Source organism: Felis catus, chromosome F1 (genome assembly GCF_018350175.1).
Source record: "Felis catus isolate Fca126 chromosome F1, F.catus_Fca126_mat1.0, whole genome shotgun sequence".
NCBI lineage: Eukaryota > Metazoa > Chordata > Mammalia > Carnivora > Felidae > Felis > Felis catus.
Window position 1 is genome coordinate 1,391,437 of NC_058384.1, and position 23,500 is coordinate 1,414,936.

Genomic DNA, 23,500 nt, shown 5'->3' on the forward strand with positions numbered 1-23,500 from the left:
ATTTGCCTCTCACTGTGCCGATCCCACACTGGATTAATGGTATATAGCTTTGAGATAAGTCTTCTTTTATTCTCAGCCATTTGCTCTTCTGTATACAGTTTAGATTCAAACCCTATTTGGATTTTGGTTGAAATTGCCTAGAAGATGGGGAGAGTTAATATTTTATGATATTGAATCTTCGCGACATGATTGTGCTATTTAAGTCTTCTTGAATTTTTTCAATGTCTTTTATAATTTCTCCATAAAAATCTTAGATTTTTTTTGTTAGATTTAACCTGTGAGCCTTGTAGCCCCAGCCTGTACTGGGAGTTGTTATTTTATTTATTTATTCATTTTTAATTTTTAATGTTTATTTATTTTTGAGAGAGAAACAGAGCATGAGCAGGAGACAGGCAGAGAGAGGTAGACACAGAAGCTGAAGCAGGTTCCAGACTCTGAGCTGTCAACACAGAGCCCGACGCGGGGCTCAAACTCACCGTGAGATCATGACCTGAGCCAAAGTCGGACGCTCAACCGACGGAGCCACCCAGGCGCCCCGAGAGTTGTTATTTTAGATGCTTCTACTAGTTCTTTATGAACACTTTAGAATAGAAATATTTTTAGATAAAAACACATGCACGGTTTTTTTAAATTTTTTTAATGTTTTTAAATTTATTTTTGAGAGAGAGAGAGAGAGACAGAGTGTGAGTGGGGAGGGGCAGAGAGAGAGGGAAACACAGAATCTGAAGCAAGCTCCAGGCTCTGAGCTGTCAGCACAGAGCCGGACGTGGGGCCTGAACTTGTGAACCACTTGGGACTCTCACTCCTTGTCTTGTTCTAAATTGTCCTTGTTCTAAATTGTCCTTGTTCTAAATTGCATTTCTCTGATGACAAATAATGTGGACCACCTTTTCATATACTTGTTTGTCACCTGTATACTTTTCTTTGTTGATGTGTCAGTTAAGGTCTTTGACTCATTTTTAATTGGGTTATGTGTTTTCTAACTGTTGAGTAGGAAGGGTTCTTTGCATATTTTAGAGAACAGACCTTTAGCAGCTATGTCTCTTGCAAATATTTTCTCCCATCCTGACTTGACTTCAAGTCTTGTGGCTTGACTTCACTCTCATAACTTTGGCTTGACTTCACTCTCATACCTTTGTATTTTGCCAAGAAGCTTTCTATTTTCTATTTATTTATTTATTTTGCAAGAGAGAGAGAACGGGCAAGGGAGGGGCAGACCCATGACTTCCACCTTACCACATGCTGGCAATATAGCCTTTAACAAATTAATACCAGCTTTTTTATATATAATAAGAGTAACCATTTCTGTCCAGGTTGCTGTGAAGATGAGGTGAGGGCAACTTGTTTACTCTAGCGCCTAGGACATGATAAGCACTCACCCAAGAGTAACTGTCCAATAATAGAGTGTGCTAGGAGTATACTGTATCAGGTGTACTCAAGCAGTGGACATAGATACAAGTATGCCGTATCGAATAGTAGTTGTACTACATGCATTTCAGGAATGATTCTACGCCAACTATTTGTAATACTGTAACATGAGAAAGTGTGTAGGGTTCAAGGTCCGGTCGTTACCAGGATTAGAGGTTATTTTCCAGAAGGAGCTATACAACGCATTATGTTTGTTTGAAATTGTCTTTGAACTTCTTGATTGTGATAAAACATACATAACATCCACTTGCCCGTTTCGAGCATATTTTACACGTGAAATTCAGTGGCGTTACCACACGCGCGGTGCTGTGCGCAGTCACCATTACCCACTCTGCAGCAGTGTGTCACCCCCCGAAACTCCCGCGTTTATTTGTGTACAACCTCTAAAGATTGCGTGTCCCCTTCGGCATCTGCTCAGGCTCTTCCTTAGCGGCTTCACAGGGTGCTGACGATGTTTGTTTACAGTGTCAACCGCCTTTATTCGTTATGGAGTAGTTGAGGTTCTGGCAGGTGAGTGAGACAACCACTCTGAGAAACCCTGGATGCCTCCAGAACAGCGGGCTGTGTGTGGGTAAGAGAGATGGATACATTAGTTGAGAACACCTGCCTAGACAGAGCCTACGAGCAAATACATTGTCTAAGAAAGGTGTTTTTCCGTGAAATAGTCTGGCTGTTTCTCAGTAGGGACGCGTACCTGTACCGGGATGTGCGTATTCTCAGTACATATCCTCTGTACCGGGATGCATATACTCCAGTAGGGACAGGTACCCGTACTAGGATGTGTACACTCCAGTAGGGACAGGTACCTGTACCTGGATGTGTATATTCCAGTGAAGAAGTCAGACCTGCAGCAGTGGTTTTGAAGGAGATTCCCGATTTCTAATTCTCAACTGTGAGTACACAGTAGACTCACTTGCACAGCTTTTAAATGATTCATATTCTTGGTATAAAATTGTTCAATCAATGTATTGTACACCTGAAACTAATATGACATTGTATGTTAATTATACTTTTAATTACAGAAAGATTCTTGGACCCTGCCGCAGACCTTTTAACTCAATCTCTGGGGATAGGGCCCAAGAATTTGCATTTTTAATTTTTTTTTTTTTACATTTATTTATTTTTTGAGAGACATAGAGAGACAGAGCACAAGTTGGGGAGGGTCAGAGAGAGAGGGAGACACAGAATCTGAAGCAGGCTCCAGGCTCGGAGCTATCAGCACAGAGCCCAGCACGGGGCTCGAACTCACAAACTGTGAGATCACGACCTGAGCCGAGGTCGGACACTTAACCGACTGAGCCACCCAGGCATCCCCAGGAATTCATATTTTTAAAAAAAAATTTTTTAATGTTTATTTATTTTTGAGACAGAGCATGAACGGGGGAGGGTCAGAGAGAGGGAGACACAGAATCCGAAGCAGGTTCCAGGCTCTGAGCTGTCAGCACAGAGCCTGACGCGGGGCTCGAACTCACGGACCGTGAGATCATGACCCGAGCCGAAGTCAGACGCTTAACCGACTGAGCCACCCAGGCGCCCCCAAGAATTTGTATTTTTAACAAGCTCCCAAGTGATCAATATGTAACCACTCTGGTGTTAATTTACACAGTCTTTTGGGGGAACTCCTGCATTACAATGCATCGTGTATTTTACATTACCTTATTTTAACATGCAAGTATTCATTACACCAAAGTTATTGTTTATCATTTAAAGTCTAGGTCAATATTATCCTGAATTGAAAGGAATATTCTTTCGGTTATATATTGTCACTGTCACTCTAATATCTATTAATTAGATTTTGAATCATATCAAAGTGGAGAGCAATTTGAGAAAAGTATATGCACCAGTATTTGAAGTGACTCTACGCTTGAGGCCTCCTGAAGAAAGTGACTCTTCAGAAACTTCCACAGAGAACTTTCATGAGGCTGACAATGGCTCTGAAGAACCTGGGGTGTGTGAACAAGAGGAGGCACCAAAAAATGAAGTCAGTTGTGTCATAAAACAGTCGAGTGAAGAAATGCCAATAATGAAGAAACCAAAAGTTTGTTACAGCCTTGAAGAAATACCTTCAGGTAAGATGAGTGAGACTATTAAGAATGAAAGGAGATACGCTAACAGCCGGAAAAGAGCACATGACAGAAAATTTTAGTAGTTTATCTATTATCGCTGACCGGCGATAATAAATATTAAGAAATAATATCATTTCTCAGCAGTATAAATGTTAAGAAAGCTCTAAGCACAAGCTCAGGTCATCTGTGGTGCATGTGAGCGATAACACCGTTACTCATTCTGGTCTCCTACGCACACCATTCTCAGTCCTGGGGCCTGATGACCCCCTTCCTGGCAGTGAACACCCCTGCGTGCTTGTCAGAAACCCAGGCCCTCAGACCGCAGCTCGGCCCTCATTATCACAGTCCGGGGTGTGGTGGAGTGCTAGAATGCTACCTCTTAGGTGACCTTCCAGCGTATTCTCGGATGTCTGCAAAGCACTGCCACGTAGCAAGTGGTCACCTAGCTGGTTTAAATACCAATCAGTGTTTCATTCTCTCTTTTTTTCAATGGACTCTTGTAGACATAGAAATCATGACCGAGTTCGAGAATAAATATATGTGTGATGAGTAAGTAGCAGACCTTTTTGATATTACAAGTAATTGTAGTCTTTGGTGGTTACTGCATTTTTATGAAATATGCTTTTATCTTTTTTCAGGTTTTCAGAATTTGCTACAAATCTCTTCATAGTTCCCAACAGATTAGATTTTTCAAGAAAAATTCAAAATATGGTGACTGACATTGAAAAACGTATAAGTAAGTGTTTTTGAAGCGTAGCTAGATACACTGTCTCCTTCGGGAATATTCTCTCAGGCTCAGGCATCTGATGTTCACACCCAGTGGTGGAGCACACACCCCCGTCCATTGGGATCGGGAATGTGCAGTCTTTGGGATCAGTCAATGTGAATTTGGGATTATTTGAGGATGTGTGACTTCTACACGTAACTAGAATGCATAAAAGACGGGAATTAGGAAAACAGTGTAAGGTTTGGGTTTTTTATATACCACAGAATTTTATAAGACTTAACTAAGTTATATCTTACTAGCATAACAGATACTGTTTCCATCTGAAACCGATTTTGATCAGTCCTTTTCTAGTTCTGTGTATCCAGTCTGACGCTACACAGCTATTACTAGCCTGGCCACCGAACGTGTCCCTTCCTCTCGGTCTGAGTCTTAAAACCTCTTAAAACAGCAGGACCCGTGGCAACTCTTAGAAGGTGTATATTTCCTCTTGTTATTAGTCAGTTTGGGGAGGGGTGTTTTAAGATTGTCAAATATCTTTTTGTTTCTTCTGAAAATTTTACCCCCTAATTTTAGCCTTTATTAGCGGATCTTATCACCTTAGCAGATCCATTTCTTCATTCAGTTATTTATGTAAATGTGGACTCACTGATCTACATTCACATTTGTATATGTTTGCATACATACGTGCATTTGTGTGCATGTAAACTTACTTGAGAAAAAAAATAAAAAATTTAAACCACCCCATCATTTCAGCTGCCTGCATATAACAACTATGTGTTTTCACATAGTTTTTGCATTTTTACCTTCATAAGCATACAAGAGTGAAACTTACATTTAAAATGGTTTGTTATCAGGGTGCTTGGGTGGCTCAGTCAGTTAAGCATCTGACTCTTGATCTCAGCTCAGGTCGTGATCTTGTGGTTTTGTGAGTTCGAGCCCCGCACGGGGCCGTGCGCTGACGGCTCAGAGCCTGCTTGGGATTCTCTCTCTCTGCCCCTCCCCTGCTCACACTGTCTCTCCCAAAAATCAGTATTAAAAAAAAAACTTTAACAAAACATTTTATTATCACTTAGCGTTATATTGGAGGCATTTTCCTCATTGCTGCAGTCGCTCTCATAATTGTCACTTAGATGGCTAGATAACACTCCCTTACACTAACGTGCCATAATATGTTTAACCATGCATGCAAAATTAAACGTGCTCATCCTATACCCAGTCATGAAGTTAACGTCTGGCACACGGCTTGTGGCTTCCATGGGGTCCTTCTCAGACTGAGTCCACAGGAGCGGCACTGATGGGGCAGAAGTCTTTCTCGTGCTGGTTGGTAGTCCTTCTGGGTTAAGAAAATTAACCCTTAATCTTTAATAGGAGTTTTAAGAAAAATGGGTCATTTGCCTTGATTTTATGGTGATATTTTTTCCTAAGCAGAACATTATTTTTAAAGTATAACATCTGTAGAGCCTTTGGAAAAAGGCTTCAGGGCGTGGTATAGTAGAGACGCTTGCCCATATTATGATCACATATTATGAACAACATTCTCCTACTTGTCTTCTAATTATGATTTCATTTTTATGTTTAAGCTTTCGATTGCTCTAAAATGTATTTGCATACACTGACTTATAACTTTTTCCCAAAGCACTAATGATGTGTCTGTCCCAGTATCATTCGTTGAATAATCCATTCCTCACCCTCTCTGACTTGAAACGGCACTGTGATCATTTATTGTATTTTAGTATTTTATTTTATTTCATTTTTGGACCGTGTCTATAACTCGTGTGCCAGTGCTGTGCTGTTTTAATTATGTCACATTTTGCCCCCAGGGATTTCCTAGGTTCAGGGATATTTGTGTTAGTCTGGGGAATGTAAAGAGAGTATTACTGTTACTTAATTTGTTGCTCAGGTTGGCCTTATTTTCAGAGAACTGCTCTTTCCGAATGGGCCCTGTGCCCTTTTGTGGAGAGCACTGTAGCTTCTTTGGGCACAGGAGGCTCACACCCGTCTTGTGTTTCCTCGGGGACAGCCGCGGGACGGGCTCATTGTGGGAGTGGGGCCGCTTAGAGGCCCATCAGTGAAAAGACCTAGAAAGTAACGTGGAAAGTAACAGTGTAGTTACTGACTTGTTACGCAGGTAGAATAATGTCAGAATGGCTACTCCGCACCTGTTTGAGACGCAAATGTATCAACCAGAGTGTTTGTGGGCGGTTTTTTTTCCCCCTCTGTCCTTAGAGTTTTCAGTCAAAACACTGCTCTCCAGAGTCTCCTTTGTTACCCCTCCTCTTGAGTCACTAGTAACACAGCAGGCTACTTTGTCACCATCCGTATTCGTGTTGGGTTCTCCCAGCATCCTGCTTGGCGTTTTAAGACCTACTACGTCACTCTGTGCGCCATGCAGTTTGTGGGTTTTGACAATTACGTATCCGCCATCCAGGTTCCATACAAAACCACTCCATCACGCCCAGGTTCCCTGGTGCTGCCCCTTCGTGGTTGGACCCTCCACACCTCTTACCCCTGGCAACCTCGGATCTGTTTCCTGTCTTTATAGTTCTGCCTTTTCCAGAAGGTCATACAAGTGGATGTGTAGGTAGCCTTTTGGGTCTGGCTTTTTTCACTTAGAAAGATGCATTTCAGATTCATCCATCTTGCTGCGGGGGACAGCAGCCTTACTCCTCTTCATTGCTGAGTCGTAGTCTACTGTCTGGATATACCAAAGTTTCTTTCTGCAGTCACATCTGGGTCGTTTCCAGTTTGGGGCAATTATGAATAAAATTGCCGTAAACATTCACATACAGGTTTTTGGACAACGTAAGATTCCTTTTTTCTTGAGTTGATAACCAGGGGTGGGTTTGCTGGGTCATATGGTAGGTGTATGTTTAATTGTATGAGAATTGTAACGTGGTTCTATCATTTTGCATTCCTGCCAACAATGTATAAAGCTCCAGTCACTCTGTATCCTTGTCACCTCTTGGTATTGTCAGATTAAAAAAAAAAAAAAAAAGTAGCCATTCTGTAGGTTGTAGTGGGTCTCATTGTGGTTGTATTTTGTTTCCCTGTTCGTCTCTTCATGAGCTTATATGCATATGCTTGGATACATTTTTTGTGGTCAGATCTTTACATCTTTTGCTTATTTTCATTAGGATGTTTGTTTCCTTATTGTTGAGTTGTGAGAAGTCTTTATATGTATCGTCGATACAAGTCTTTTATGAGATACAAGATTTGCACACATTTTCTCCCAGTCTGTGCCTCATCTTTTCATTCTTTGTCACAGAGTGAACCTTCTGAACTCTGATAAAGTACGGCTCACCACTTTTTTTCTATTATGGGTTATGTTTTGTTACCTACAAACTCTTTGTCTAACTCACAGCCAATACAGATTTTTCCTGTATTTCCTCTTGGAATATTAATAAAGTTGTGCTTTATATTTAGGTATATGGCTTATCTTGAGTTAATTTTTGCATAGTGTGTGAAGTGTAGGTTAAAGTTTTGTGTTTGTTGGTTGGTTGGTTTTTGCCCATGGACACCCGGTTTTTCAGCTTGTCTGTGAACGCACTGGCGGTGAAGCTTTGTCTCCCGTTCATCCCCTCACTGTGCTGGTCTAATGCTCTCCACGTGGCATCACGTAGCATGGGCATTCCAACTATTTCTTAATGACTTTTCTTAGCTTCTATTTAATTATGCCTCGCCCCGACACCACCCGGTACCTGTGAGTGGTTCTGTTGTTTCCATAATATTAAATCCAGACTTTTACACTGTCTTAAATTCCGTTTATCGGTATAGAATACTATATAGCCCTCATAAATTAGCCTCAGTCCAGTAGTTTTAGATGTCATGGATAATTTTAAGGTGTTGTTTTCAGTGGGACATCAGAAAATACTAACTTTCGAATTATGTATTTTAGCCAAGATTATTCCTCTTTGCCAAGATCCCCGCCTGTCTGTCTTTACTGAATCGGTTTTAATTGTGAATTTACCTAATAAGACTGAAAGTGGCATTGCCTGTAAGAAGACAACCAGATGGCCAGATTGTCAGGTTCTTTTTGAAATGGATCCTACCTACCAAAACAAAGTGAGTTTAAGAACGATTTGTCTTAGGGAATACTGGGCTGATTCTTAGATTAAAGGGATTTATTGAAAAATTTGAGTATCCTAACTTAGGACAATTGAAATGCCATTTCCATCTTCTCCCCCGTCTGTCCCGCTCATGTGCTTTCAGCTCAGTTCTTCTCCTTTGTTCTTTTCCAACTTCCCCTCCGAAAATGAGCTTTCTGTTTTATGGTTCTTGCATGATATTGACTTCCAGTCGTTGACCTGCATTGGCCCCTACGTTCCTGTTGCCATCTGGCTGGGTATTTTTGTTCAGATTTACAGGAGAATCTAATTGTCTTCACTTGGGTCAGATGATTCCTCGTCCAGGAGCTGTGTCTTGGGGGAGTTCACACGGTACATAGAAGTGCCCTGGTGCAGGGCTGTGCACAGTGTCTATTCTGAAGTGGGATGTCAAGGGAGGGAATGAGGGAATTGGTGTTTCTAGGCCACGGCTCAAGACAACATGCTGACGATAAAGATAAATGGCTTGGTAGGCCTTTTCAGAAACACCACATATTTAAAAGGCTCTCTTAATTTCTTAAAGTCTTATGTCCAACATAGTTCTTTAGTGTAGGTTCCCAACAAAATGAACTCCACAAAAAACTATGGTTTTAAATATTTTAATAGAACTATTAGCCCCGTAGAGCACAAGTTTTTTACTCTTAAAATTCTGACTTTTTGACATTTTTATTTACAGATTGCCAGTCTCCTGACTATTATTGGTAACTCAATGGGCCTGGTTAGTGCTTACAGCTGCCAGTTTAGAAAATACTGTACCATCGTACAGAGTGCCAAAGTCATGAGTATGAAAATGTTCTCTATGGAAGAATTAACTCCAACACAGTTTAAAACTATACTAGCTAAATTCAGAAAGTATCTGAAACACATTGTCAACATGGTCATTGAGAAACGCATTGGTATTTTCAATGTTACAAGTCTCGACTATCAGTCAGAATGCTTACCATATGTTGAGAATATCATACGTCTGAGTCACGACCTCCTGCGATCTGTAATTGAAAACAAGAGCACAAATCTATTAGAAGTAAGTATTTTTGGAAATGCCTCTTGCGTGAGAGTCTTTACGAGTATTAGGTTATAATTTTAAAAGACGTACTTCGGAAACATACTTGATGAGTGTTATCCTCAGAAATGTGATACGTATTACATTTGTTTGGGTCTTTGATCAGATGTCATTTCCTCAAAGAAGCCTCCTCCACCATCTCTAAAATTGCACCCCACGTTTTCCCTTTTTTCCCTGCTGGGAATCGTTGCAAGATTATAAATGTGAAAGCGACATGATACCACTTTCATTTCTGCAGGGACCACTCTGGCTGCAGCATAAAGAATGGATTCGGGTAGGATGAGACGGGAGGAAAGTGGTTTCTGGACCCTAGGGGAGAGGTGATGAGCGCTCGGACAAGGGCAGTAGCAGTGTGGAGTCTGGGGAGCGGAGGGAGTTGAGATCTATTTCAGAGAGAGAATCGACAGGTTTAGTGATTGGCAGAATGTGGGAATAGGGAAAGTCAGGAATTAATGACACTTGCAGCGTGTTGGTTAGGCAGCGGGGTGGGCCGTGGGGTGCAGGAGAGGGAGCACCGTGCTTGCTTCACAGTGCCGTCCTCAGGTAGAGATGTGCACGTGTGTATGTCCGGCCAGCAGGAGGGAGTCGGTAGGGGAGCGCACATTTAACAACCAGCATCCACGTGGTCCTAGAGGTCGTCAGAGTGAACGGGAATGCCCCGGTTATGTGTGTGGTGACGATGGAAAAGAGCCTCCAGAATATCAATATTTAGGAGGTTGTTAGAGGAAGGGGAGCCTGCAGGGTGACCGGAGACATGGGGAAGCGAGGGAGTGTCCGCAGAAGGAGGGAGCGTTTAGTAGTTGTTAAATCCGTGAAGAGTGAAGAGGATCGCAAGTGTCCGTTAGACCAGAGGCACTGTGTGCTGTGTACGTTGGGGTTCCCGTCATCTTTACAACCACAGCAACCCCGAGACACATAGGAAGTCACTTCTGGCTCACTCGGGACCGAATTCCCCCAACAAGGATCCAAAAGCCCCCAAAAGGCTATTAAACGACGGGTTTCTCTGTCTCGTGCGCAAAGAAGTCTGGGTGCCGGTCGCCCAGGCCGGTCCGATGGCCGCACGTGGCCAGGAGCCCGGCGTCTTGGCTCTTTCCGCTCCGCTCCCGTGGTGGGGACTGCTCCACTCGCGCCGCGCCCTCTCTTAGGCAGAAATTCGGGGAAGCGGCAGCGTGGTGCATGTGACTGCACGTCCCCGTGCCGCCTCCACCTCTGGCTGCAGAGGGACCTGGCCCAGTGGGTGCATCTCAGGCTCCTCTTCCGTGGCGGCGGAGGGAGGCAGGCGAGAGAGGGGTGGCTTGAGTGTCAGGTCTGCCAGTTCACGGCGTCTGCGCACTCGACACCTTGGCTGTCCGCACCCTTCTTCCCATGTATCCAGGTTTAGGGGGCACAATAAATGTTCCCACTCTGGGAATAAATATAGCCAGCTGGGTACTGAGCCAACTGAGAAGTAAGACAAGGTAAGGCAAAGGGAGATGAAAATAGTTCCTTTGTTGTTGACTGATAAGGTGGACCTTGGGGAAGATGGCTTCTATTTATTTAAAATTAGCCCTCCCCAAACTGAAGGCCAGAATGAGGGAGAGACTCAGCCCTCTCGGCACCGGCTGCCCTGGAAACTTTGGCCAGCCCCTGGCCTTGTCCATCAGTGAGCAGAGGGTAGCACACGGCCTTTGTGGGGCAGGCTGGCTGGCTGAGAGGAGGTACCTGTGCTGAGCCTGGCGCTCCCTGCCCCCACACTCCGCATCTCGGGAGTCACTCGGCTTCACCGGGAGATGGGTGCGAAGCGGTGGGACACCAGGGGGCTAGGCGAGCGGGGCTCCCTCCTCGTGGACACCTGAGAGGTAGGGGTGACTGTGGGCCCCACGCCACGTCCGGCCCTCCTTATCAAGTGCAACCTGGCTGCTTAGTGTTCTGGTGATCCGTAAATAAAGACCAGGCTGCAGCCCCCCTGGCCCGGTGTAAGATGGTGAAGGGACAGGGTAGCTGTAATTAAAACTTCCCTCCAAAAAGAAAAAAAGAAAATGGAGAAGTAGCTATCTTTAGTGGTCTGCAGCTAATACCAAATCTTGGTGGACGGAAGGGACAAGAATTTGCTTCTCGGTAGACTAATTTCTGTGCTTAGTCAGTCTGGCAGCCTTCCTCTCAGATCTCGGGGGAAATCTCCGTCTCTTGTCCCCTGCGGCCCCGCTTGTGCCCGTAGGATGACTCTCCGGGTGTATCATTCTGCGTGACCCGCCCCATCCGAGCCGGGCATTGGTGAGGTTGTGCTTGCTGGGCACTGAACAACTACGGCAAGGGCATGAGTTTGGACACCTGGGTGGGCCTTAGGAAGCATCACTGATGACTATTAGGCTTGGACTTTCTTTTTTTTTTTTTTTTAAATGTTTGTTTATTTTTGAGACAGAGAGTGAGTGCAAGTGGGGGAGGGGCAGAGAGAGAGAGGGAGACACAGAATCTGAAACAGGCTCCAGGTTCTGAGCCGTCAGCACAGAGCCCGACGCGGGGCTCGAACTCATGAACCATGAGATCATGACCTGAGCCGAATTCGGATGCTCAACTGACTGAGCCACCCAGGCGCCCCAGGACTTTCTTCCTTAAATACTTTTTCCCTATCTGCTTCTGGTTAATTGCATACAAGTCCAGGTGTGATTTTTAAGCCTGAGACCTTTTTATATTCAGCTGCTGTCTGTGCTGCACACTACGGTTCTGTGTGTGGCGCTGTTTGGAACATGGACTTGGGGGGAAGTTACACCCTTACTAGTCCGCCGGCGAGCTTTCTGCCAGTCCTGTCGTCCCACCTTCGGTGAGGGTGCTCGGTTAAGGCAGGGCTCTAGTCACCTCTCCTGCTAAGGCCACCACTGAAGCCGCCTCTTTCATTGAGAGCTCAGAAGCGGTTAGCTGTCTCAACTTCTACGGCCTTTGACTTCAAGAATCCTCAAGTCGACTCTGTGCAGAAGGCAGAGGAAGATTTTCTTACCAGAGCTGTGGTTCCCTCAGTCTCTGCCCAGCTTCGTGTGGCGTGAGGTCGTCTCCCGGGGTTTCACTGAAAGTAACAGAAGAGACGGCACGCGATACCAAGTTTTCCTACTATTCGCCCGAAGCTGTGGCTTTGGTTAGCGCACGGGATCAGCCCCAAGCAAGAGCAGGCACCATCGTGACCACTGTTTTGCCACCGCCGGTAACAAACGCAGCTTCCCAAAAGAAGGCAGTCACCAGATTCAAGTGTTCCCAGCGTCGCCGTCCTCAGGGAAGTCAAATCCACAGGGAGGTCCCACCGCGCCCCCGTTTCAACGGCTACAATTGAAAAGGCCGACAATAGCACGTTCTGAGGAGGACGTGGAGGGACCAGAGCTTCCGGCCGTTGTTGGTGAGAACGAAGCAGGTGCAGTCACTTAGGAAAACTGGCCCTTTCTTATAAGGGGACGTGTTCACCGACCACTGGACCCGGCAGTCCCACGGCACGTCGTTTACCGAACAGGAATAAAAACAAGTCCACACAAAGACTTTGACTCAAATACTCGCAGAAGCCTCGCCCACAAGTACCACACCACAGCCTGTAGTGAATCCAGATTCCCCACAAGACGTGAGCAGAGAAAAGGCGGCACATTCGTGCGTGGGCATAGCGTTCACTGGGGAAAAGGAGCTTAACTCCCCCTATGTGCGATTTGGATGAATCTCAAAAATACGTTGACCGAAAGAAGCCAGACACGGAGTGCCTGCTGGACAACTCCGTGTGTATATCACGTGACAAGTCCGAGTTTACCCGTGGTCACAGCAACCAGAGGTGGCTGTGTGAGGCCAGGGGCAGGAGAAGATGGGGATGGGGCCCGAGGCGTCTCAGGGCAGTGAAAGCTTTGTATGTTTTGATTATGGAGGTAACTACACAGGTGCATAACTGTGTTAAAACTCACTCTAACGTTCAGTTAGCATCTTTTATATGTAAATTTTGCTTCACCTGATTTTTTTAAAAAAAAATCTTGGCCTTTCCATTTCCTATGTGGAAGACCTTAGTTAATATCCTTATTCTCACCCTACCTCAGTTTCTTTATCTGTAAGTTGGGGATAATATTAGCCACTCACCTGGAGAGGTTGTAGGAGTGAAATCAGGTACCGATCATAAAGCTCTCAAACGCTTCCGGAACACAACCCTAAGACACATGTGAGCCTCCGCAAACCGCATCTCTGCGGCTGGAAGAATCAGGGTTTTTTGTTCCAGAAAACTCTCTGGGTTGTAATTGGTTTAGGAACCTTCTGAAAGTTCTCTCTGTTCATCCTCTCTCTGGCTCCAGCATGCTCCCTGGTGTGTTTTTATTTATTATTTATTTCCTGAGGCTTCGGGTAGCTTCCCTTGGTGTGGTTAAGGCAGTTCCCCTATCTGGATGAGAGTTACTAATCTGACACGAGTAATTTTTATCAGAAATGAATTTTATCAAATGCTTCTTCTGCATCTATTGACATAATCATGCAGGGCTTTTTCTTTAAGCCTTGAATGTGGTTGCTGCATTAATTGACTTTCTCAGGTCGCTCTTGCCTCCAGACTGCCTTAGCGGCCAGCGTGCACGTGCACATACACGAACTTTATATTTTTAAAATTTTTTTTAATGTTTATTTACTTTTGAAGGAGAGGGAGACCGAGCGCGAGTGGGGCAGGGGCAGAGAGAGAGGGAGACAGAGAATCTGAAGCAGGCTCCGGGCTGCGGCCCAACATGGGGCTTGAACCCACAAACTGAGATCATGGCCTGAGCTGAAGTTGGACACTCAACTGACTGAGCCACCCAGGCTCCCCTGCAGGCATTGTTTTTAGGACTTTTGCATCTATTCCCGTAAGTGAAATTTGTCTGTGACTTTCTTTTACCATCCTTATCGGTCTTTGATATCCGTGTCCTACTAGTGACATAAAGGAAGTTTAGGTATATTTCACCTTTTCCTGCCCTCTCTTGCGCAAAATTGGAATTACCTGTTTTCTTTGTGATACAAATCTACATTTTAAAATGTTTCTTTTCTCTGGCCTTTAAATGGGATTTGTGGGTAAAGTCAAGATAGCCGTGTTTACTCGGTCTTTTGTTTTGAACATTTTCAATCAAATGTGGAAGTTTTATCCTCAAAACTATAGATGAAGACTCCAAGTTTATTAAGGTAAAGCTACTTGCTCAGGGTCACACAGTCAGGAAGTGCTGGAGCTGGGATTCAGACACAAGCCTCTCCGTAAAGCCTGTTCGTGTGAACTGCTGGTGGGTTAACAGCGGTGACCTCTGATGATGGCGTAATAGGGATTTTCTCTTTTAAAAGCTTTTTTGTATTGCGTGTTTTGTACGAACATCTATTTGACGATCAAAGAGAATACAGTGCTTGAAAAATTAGACACATACGGTCAATTAACTCAAGCCTGTGAAATTGAAAATGGAAATGACATTGCTTCCAAAATCACGCCAGAGTATTCATTAAGAGCCTGGAAGTAGGAGACAAAAATAAAAATTGTAATGTGAGTATAGAAATGCAATTATTTTGAAAGTTTCATGGAATGATATAAATACACTTAGGAGAAGTATTGATGTTATGCATATAATTCTAATGAATACTTATAATGGATAAAAATAGGATTTGGAATCATGTTCGGGTGAATCATAGCTCTGTAACTCACTACACCTTTGCCTGTAGTAAGGTCAAAATTGAATCCCTCTGAGACTCCTTTCCTCCTGCATAAACCGGAGAAGACAACACCGAATGAACCAACACGCGATCGGAGCAAAGCGGGATCACGTATATACAGAGCTGGAATGTACACGCTCCAAACGTGGTAGCAATTCCGCGTTACCCACGTGGTGGCCACACCCTTCCCGTCGTTGTTGAGTTCATTTCTTAGGGACAGAATTATTCACAATATTACTTCCTTTATATCTTAGCGTTTATTTTATATGCAGGTGCCTTCACGTTCCCTCTATTAACAATAGAAAGGGTTTGAGCGTGTTCACGCTCCAGTGTTTAAACACTATCTAGAATAATGTCTGGATGATGTCTTTGTTTTCTTGTGAAATTATAATTCTGTAAGGTAGTGACAGATGCTAAAAGAGTAATCCGTCTTCTAAAACCGTGAACAATCCTTCTGTAATGACAATTGATGTGTTAATGATCCAGGTTGTGGAGACCTCACTGAGGAGGATGGAGTGCGATCCCACTGAAATTGAAGAATTTGTGGAACATTTTGCTTTTTTGGAGGGGATTTCCTCAAAATTGTCTGTGTTGGAGAAAGAACACTCCGTCGTTGCTCAGCTGCATTCTGTCGTAAGGTATTACCAGGTCCAGATTTCAGGAGAGCAAATTGCCATCTATAAAATTCTTCTCGTCAAGTTTGGGCAACTAAAAACCTCCTTGAAGTTAAGGGAGATGAATAAAGACGCCGCTATTGCTAAATTCAGAGACAATCTGGAAGCTCACATCACGGGTCTGCGAGTTGACGTCAGCAACTTGAAGGCCAAGGTCAGTGTGTGTTTTTCATCAGAAATCAGCTGGTTCTTAGTTTCCCGTAGGCCTAATAAGCATAGCGGCACTTGCTGCCTGCAGAATCGCAGGTAAATAATTTAATCCAAGTGTTCCTCACCTAGACTCCGCAGACAGCACGTCGGTGACTTGTGAACCTCAATGGGAGGAAAAATTGCATGTCTGTTTTCACGAACCTGTAACTGACATTTAGCATTGTCTTCGGTGATGAACGCATGCAGACCACGAACAACAGCACAGTGGTGACTTTTTCCGTAGGATTCGTCGTTCTGCCACAGGAGGCCCCTGGCCCAAAGGGCTAGACCCGGGAAGTCTCTCTGGGCCTTATTCCAGGCCGGCGGTAACGAGCGCTACAACTTGAGTCGCTTCAGAGGAGCAAAGCGTACGATAAACCCCCTCCCCGAGGGTCAGAGATGCTGTGTGCCGAGTGCTTTACGCCTGTACCTGCCTGCAAATAACAGTGAGATTTAAGGAGGTCTAGTAACTTGCTGAAGGTCACACAGCAAGTCAGAGCCAGGCTCCAGAGACCGTGGTTGTGTGCACCCCTCTGCCCTCAGCACCACCCCAAGTTGTGAGTCCCATACTGACTGTGCCTCGGGCACAGTGTCATTCAGTGAGATTATGCCTGTTCAGTTTCTCCACCGACATGGGCGATCTGTACTGTTTCACACAGACACAGGAAGGTGAAACACATTCCTCACGAAGGTGCTTGGTGCACACATCCCACCTGCGGTCTTTCAGATATGACTGAGGGGCTCTTGGGGGCTCAGGTGGGCGACTGACTTTAACTTTGGCTCAGGTCCTGATCTCCGGGCTCGTGAGTTGGAGCCCCGCATCGGGCTCTGGGCTGACAGTGTGGAGCCCGCTTGCGATTCTCTCTCTCTCCTTCTCTGTCCCTTCCCCTGTGCACTTATTGTAAATAAACAGTACTCGAAAGTTACAGGCCCTTACACAAGTGTCCAGTTTACACAATTCACATTTGTTTAAGTGTGCAAGGTGGGACACCCGACCGAGACCGGGGCCTGTGTTGCAGGTCGTGTGTACCAGTGAGCAGAGCTGAGCTGAGCAGGTACCGACCTGTCTCCCCCAGACACACGGGGTGGGGCCTCCTTACCGCCTTCTGACTTGAACTGTAACGTTTCACACGATTTACGTACCTGAGGGCTGAGGTCCTTCTGTGAAGATCTCAGTTGGAAAAGGCAGCAGACGGGGCTGCGGAAACCGACCGCCTGTGGGCCAGAAAGACCCTTTCTACAGCTGCCTCTCCCGGGGGTTCCTCATTGACAAACACAGATGAATGTTCACAAATGGAAAAGTATGGGAGATGCCTAAGGAAAACTTTATTATATACGCATGACACGGGCATCCCTCTTACAGAGTACATATTAAGCTCTATCCATTATCACCAATACCGTTTAGTAGTTTCATACAGTGTATTACGTTATGATTGTTCTCAACGTTTACTGGGTGACCACACTGCATATAACACAACGTCACACGCAATTCCATTCTACATTTTCTGTACAAGGGTCCATGAGGTGTTCAGAAATAAGTGGATGAAACTGTCCTTCATCTTGAGAAGCTGATAATTTAATAAGTAATAAATCAGGGAAGACCTTTACTTCTATCTTTGTTTGGAGGTCAGTGTTGCAAATGCCCACAATTTCATGTGCGGTAGTCAAACCCAAATACAAGGCAGCGTGTGACAAGCGCCCTGAAAATAGTACAAAGTTACAGAGTTACGGGGTGCCTGGCCATCTCAGTTGGGTCGTGAGTTCAGGCCCTGCATTGGGTGTAGAGATTACTTAAAAAAAATAAAATCTTTTTAAATTTTGTGTAATGTGTATTTTTGAGAGAGAGCGGAGAGGGATAGAGAGAGAGGGGGACACAGAATCCGAAGCAGGCTCTAAGCTCTGAGCTGTCAGCGCAGAGCCCAATGAGGGGCTCAAACTCACAAACTGTGAGATCATGACCTGAGCCGAAGTTGGATCCCCAACTGACTGAGCCAGCCGGGTGCCCCTAAAAAAATAACATCTTAAAACAAAAAATTGTACAAAGTTAAACAGAATCAGAAAAAGGAAATGACTTCAGGAGCCAGCCATACCCTGAAACTGCCACTTACCATTTGATGATGGGACAATTATTGATAACTAGAAGTTCCCTGAAAAATTGTGAAAAATATTAACTCCTCTCAGGATTGTTGTCCAGATTTAGTAAGTAAGGTAATGTGTTACTTAAAGTTCCACGGTGCCCGAGAGAGGGAAGAAACACGACAAATTATTGCTACGATGGTAATAATAATTAAAAGTCCTCCTGATAGACACAAACAATTATAAATTAAGGACAGTCCTTGCAGATGCTGACTGTTTATTAAAGCTTAGGTCACATGCTAACCTGCTGTCAGTAAAACATGTTGGGGTCCTGAACGGTATGATCTCTTAGAATGTCTTCCTGCCGTGTTTCAGATCAGAACTCCTGTTCTGCTCTGTGCCGAGACTGGTGTGGCCAGCGCCATGGAGATGATGCAGACACTCACGGAGGAAGCCGCGGGTCTGGCTCACAAAGCTAGAACCTACTCCAAATTCCAGCACTGCTTTGACGACGCCGAGTCCCACATGCACTCCCTGAACATGGAGGACGTCGCGCAGATCGTCCGTGCGGAGATCGCCGACATCGAGTATGACCTGACCTTGAGGAAGACACTGTGGGCTGCACAGGAGGAATGGAGAACGCTCCTTAGGGAGTGGAGGAACAGACCTCTCCACAGTGTCGACACAGAATCCATGCAGAGAAACGTTTCAAGATGGATGCATGTGATCTCCGTGCTAGAGAAAGGTAATGGCATCTATTTCAAGCTTTCCCACCTAGAATTACGCACACCGCATGGCCTCTGGGTCAGGAAGATCACTGTTCTTGACCTTAACCACTTTGCCTATTCCCAAGGCCTGGCCATTAGTGGCTGGAGAGGCAGCACAGGAGCGTAGGGGCCGGAATCGTTTCCTGAAGAAGAGAAAGATTAAAATTTGGTGGGAAAAAAATTTTTTTGAGTAATAACAATTTTGTGTATTCTTTAGAAGCCATTTCCCTAGGCCAGACCGCAGACGCTTCACCACGATCGCGGCTTTGATGACAGAGGCCCACCCGTACGCGGAGGGTTCACCCAGATGCTCACTGTTTTCGCCCACAGCTTCCCTTGGACAGTGGGAGAAATAGCTAAAAAGTCCCTTTGAGAGGTTTCCCTTCTGCGAATCCTCAAATTTGAAATCTCGCCGACACTGATGTTCCTGTTCCAGCGATTCTGTGAGACCTGTCCTCTCCGCAAGGCGAGCGTCTCACCCGCCTGGCAAGGGAGCACCTTCGCTCTTGATGCTCCTCCCTTACCCTCAGGACGCTGCAGACTGCAACCTCCTCGCCAGAAAAATACTTGACCTTGCTCGGGTTTGAATTCTACGAGAAATAATAACAATATCACAAAACATTTAGAAAAGAGGAAAGCCGGGGACACATCATCCGTAGTGTCACTGCTGGGACGTGACGCTCGTTCTGCGAATCCTCTCCCGGCGCCTTGTCCCGTCTCTGCCCCAGCGAACGGTGTAGCAAATAGACACTGCTTCTCTTGTCCACATTTTCCCAGAAAAATCTTGCTCTTTTCCAAAATGTAGCCTTAGAGAAGCCAAGGCTATTCTCTTTTCCTTTAGGTCTCTAGAAACATTTTATCATTCAGCATGGCTTTATGAAAGAAGCCCCATCTGGACAGACTGGATATTCAAGCATATAGGTGTAGTTTTGGGGTTTTCTGAGTCCCCGTCTTTGGCTAGGCCTCTGTCTCCTGTCTTTTTCTTTTAGGAGGTTTGAACCTTCAGCGGCAGAGGTTTTGAGTCCTGTCTGGCAAAGTTTGCCAGGGCCAGAGGACAGACTGGCCCTGGTCTGTGGCAGAACTTTGACCTACATGCCTATGTTGCAGTGTTAAATATGTTCTTTATGAAACGCTAGTGAGGGACCCCGCCCTTTGATGGTCCTCCTTACTGAGCAGAATGTAAAAGCCCCAAACCTGTAACAGTCTTTTGAATGTGTATACGTGTACTAGTCTGTATATCTAGTCAGTAAAAATCTGGGAAACTTTGTGGTAGCTGGCTAGCCCTGGCGTCAGATTTGCCAAGAAAACTTGGCTTTCCTGGTCTCGGGTTTTAATCATCAGTTCTGATAACTGTTCCTGTTTGTTTTTTGTTTTAATTTTTTTTTTAATGTTTATTCATTCTTGAGAGAGACAGAGCATGACTGGGGGAGGGGCAGAGAGAGAGGGAGACACGGAATCCGAAGCGGGCTCCAGGCTCGGAGCTGTCAGCACAGAGCCCGACGCGGGGCTCGAACTCACGAACCGTGAGATCATGACCAGAGCCCAAGTTGATGCTTGACCGGCTGAGCCACCCAGGCCGCCCCTGTTGCTCTTCGTTTTAATCCACAGTTGATTCCTCTGGGAGGGTGATGTTAATAGAACTCACTATTTTAGTACAGCCTAATAACTGCAAAACTAGAATTATGTTAAATAGCAAACTTGTTTTCTGGTTTAAAAAGTATGATTGGTTGTTATTTGCAGGTTTACCTAAAAACGACCTGGTGACCCATCTTAAGCAATCAGTGACAGAATTTAAACAAGGGCTGCCTACTATCATAGCTCTGGGAAACCCCTGTCTGAAGCCAAGGCACTGGGATGCTCTCCAGATTATTGGAAAGTCAGTTTCTCTTGATAAGAACTGCACAGTAGAGAATCTTCTAGCTCTCAAGGTAAACAAAAATTATTTGAAAACAAAAACAGGTTGAAATACCAGAGGGGCCAATTTTTTAAGCAAGTGAGTAAATCTGCAAGGAATAGGAATTGGAAAAGGGAGACGTTGGTCGACCGTCCGTGCAAATGGGAGTAAGGCTGGCAGGGGACAGGTGGTCAGAAACTACGTGTAGCTGCAGGGACGGGGTACGCCGTTCCGTGGCACCGTGATCCCGGTGATTCGAGAGCAGCGGCGGTGGTTTGCCTGTGTGACAGATGAGATTAGTGTTTTATTTTGTAGCGGGGCTACTTCTCACAGAGAGCACGCCTTCTAGGAACAGAAACATCAAGCTGCTGTATTCCGTTTCACGTAAAATGAAGAGCATGTCGGGATGGCTGTGCCGGTAACTTGATATGATACTTAAAATACACAATTAGGAGCTCTTTGCTTTGCCATCTAGGTTTTGTTATAAAAATAGAATCCGTGATTTATATGGTTACAACTTTTTCTATTTTCATAACTAGTTTACAGTAAGCTTCATTTTTATTTCAGGCTTCGTGATTAACAGCATCTGTTGTCATTTAAAATAGTATTTTATAATTTTCTACTAAATGATCTGTCAAAATGAGGAAATGGGGGGGGGATAGTTTAAGGAATTTAAAAAGAAGAAGTTTAAAAGACACCTTTAGGTGATCTTTAAAATTAGATTACTGCATCTGTCTTGCCCTGACCTTGATTTTCCCCCTGAACTCACATATCCGCTTCCCTATTTAGTAGGTGCACTTACGGGTCTCAGAGACCTCCCAGGTAGCGTTCTCCGTCTCCCAGACCCCACCCTTCCTTCCCTTCCCCGTCTCGGCACATGGCGCCTGCATTGTTTTCCAGTGGCTTGGGCTGAAAGTGATGAACTAACCTTTCAGTCTTCTTTTGCTCTCTCCATCCTCATCCTGTCTAAATCTCTTACCCTGTCTTGGGTCATCACCAGGCCTCCTAACTGATCTGTGTGCCAGCGGTGAATTCAGCAAAATGTCTAGATAACTTAAGAACATACATGTCAACGTCATTGGCTAGGTGTATCCAAAACAGCATTCCAGAAACATAGCACAACTGCAGTGGCATTTTCCTTTACAAAGTCTTGGGCTATGGGAGTCATCATCCCTGGGCAAGTCACGTAAAGGGTGACATTTGGCAGTCTAGCAGCAAGCACTAAAAGTGAGGGCAGACGGGCCTCGAGGGGATCCGCTGGTGGGCTGGTGGCTCCAGAACCTAAAAGGGTTCCAGCGTGCTATCCCTGTATTTCTAATGTGAATAGATAGTTTAAAAAGGGATTCTCATGCAGTTTTCAAAGGATCCAAATTAAGACAGTTAATGCAACATCTGAACAAAAGTGAACAAGGTCTTCAGCCTCTGCAACGCCGTCGGCGGGAGTCAGAGGAATCCTCTCTTCCCGAGGTTGATCGTTGCAGTGGTCAGAGGGGAGAGCAGGCCATCAGCTGCTCATCTTAACCGAACTCCAAGAGTTCCTGGAAGATGTGGGTCATCCTGTTTCTGTTCACCAACTTACGTAGTAGAGCATGGGTACCTAGATGGACAGGATTGGGCCTCGGGACCCAGCCTTCATTTCCTACAGGATGCGTATCACGTGGTTGACCCAGAGACGGACGGCAGTCATGCTGCAAGACTGCTCAGGACAGCCCGTGACAGGAGCCCACTTGTGGTCCTACCAGGTGGATAAATGATGACGTTATAGGACAGCAGTTTCTGTCCAACATGTTATGTAGTCTCTGAAAAACCTGTGACATGTCACAACGTAAATTCAGAGGAAGAGCTCGATAGTTTCCATAAAACGAACACAGTCACTTCGTGGTTGATCTTTTTCACTTTAGAAACCGTGTGCTTTATCACAGAGGCAGATAATCAACGATAGGCCTAAGACTCATCGGAAGCCTCCTAGATATTACCAAGTTACTTGGGAGATCCCACCATTGGTCAGTCAGGTCCCAGACTCAGACCATAAGGCGTTGAAAGGGCTATACGTACACTTCGTTGAGATTTTGCCCTCCACGTTCTCAGTGTTTGGAGTTGATCATTAGCAATTTCAGAATGTCAGTGTGACGCACAAGGTTCTTTGTTCGGCGCAGAGGCTTGGCGGTCCTATGGTTGCCTATCTGCCTTTGGCTGAATAATCTGCATCCAGAGGCACGCGTCCTTCTCACACTGTCTGTTTAGGCCATAAGCATTCAGCTGATTTCATCACCGTGATGCCCGTCTCTGGTAGGTGATGAACACTGGTCGTGTTTTACCAAAACACAGGTTCAGGCATCACTCTTCAACCCCATGGAGGTGACATGTGGGACCAGCGGGAGATCCTTTGAGGGATAAGAGCAGTTAGCCCGTGAGTTAATTCTCCGATGTGGAAGTGCAAAGCTCTCCCAGTATTTCTGTGGCAGTGATTGTGAGATCTTGTATCAGGATCTTGTCTGTGGGGACTGGAAAGAAGGCCTACGCGTATGCTCCATCCACCAATGTATGCTCGAGCCACTTATCCTCATGGAGATAAGGAAGGGAAGGGAAGCCGGGGAAAGCTGGGTCTTTCGGATTACGTTCTCTCAGATCGACGTATCACGAGAGTTACTGTCAGAAGTAAGAGTGTGTCGCGGAGGGGTGAGGCCGTCGGCGTTAGTGCAGAGAAGGGAGTGCTGAAGGGGGTAGGGCCATCTGCACGGGTACCGAAGGTGGTGTCCACTGACCTTCTCGCGGGCTGCAATTAGAGGAAGTACACGATGACTAGAAACTTCACTGAGAGCTCAGAGTGGGAAATGGGAAATGGCTAGGAAGGGCCTTGTCCTGAGGAT

At 45.3% G+C, this 23,500-nt stretch overlaps 1 protein-coding gene across 15 annotated transcripts in view; it reads left to right on the forward strand.

Moving 5' to 3' along the window:
• Positions 1-23,500, forward strand: part of DNAH14 (dynein axonemal heavy chain 14) — a 320,839-nt gene that overhangs the window by 80,091 nt on the left and 217,248 nt on the right. For all 15 annotated transcript variants that reach the window (XM_045049347.1, XM_045049348.1, XM_045049345.1 and 12 more), the window contains 8 exons: positions 3,221-3,497; positions 3,998-4,043; positions 4,133-4,230; positions 8,117-8,283; positions 9,001-9,345; positions 15,517-15,858; positions 18,345-18,714; positions 20,477-20,664. In XM_045049347.1, coding sequence (XP_044905282.1) covers positions 3,221-3,497; positions 3,998-4,043; positions 4,133-4,230; positions 8,117-8,283; positions 9,001-9,345; positions 15,517-15,858; positions 18,345-18,714; positions 20,477-20,664 — 1,833 coding nt within the window. The remainder of the gene's footprint in view (positions 1-3,220; positions 3,498-3,997; positions 4,044-4,132; positions 4,231-8,116; positions 8,284-9,000; positions 9,346-15,516; positions 15,859-18,344; positions 18,715-20,476; positions 20,665-23,500) is intronic.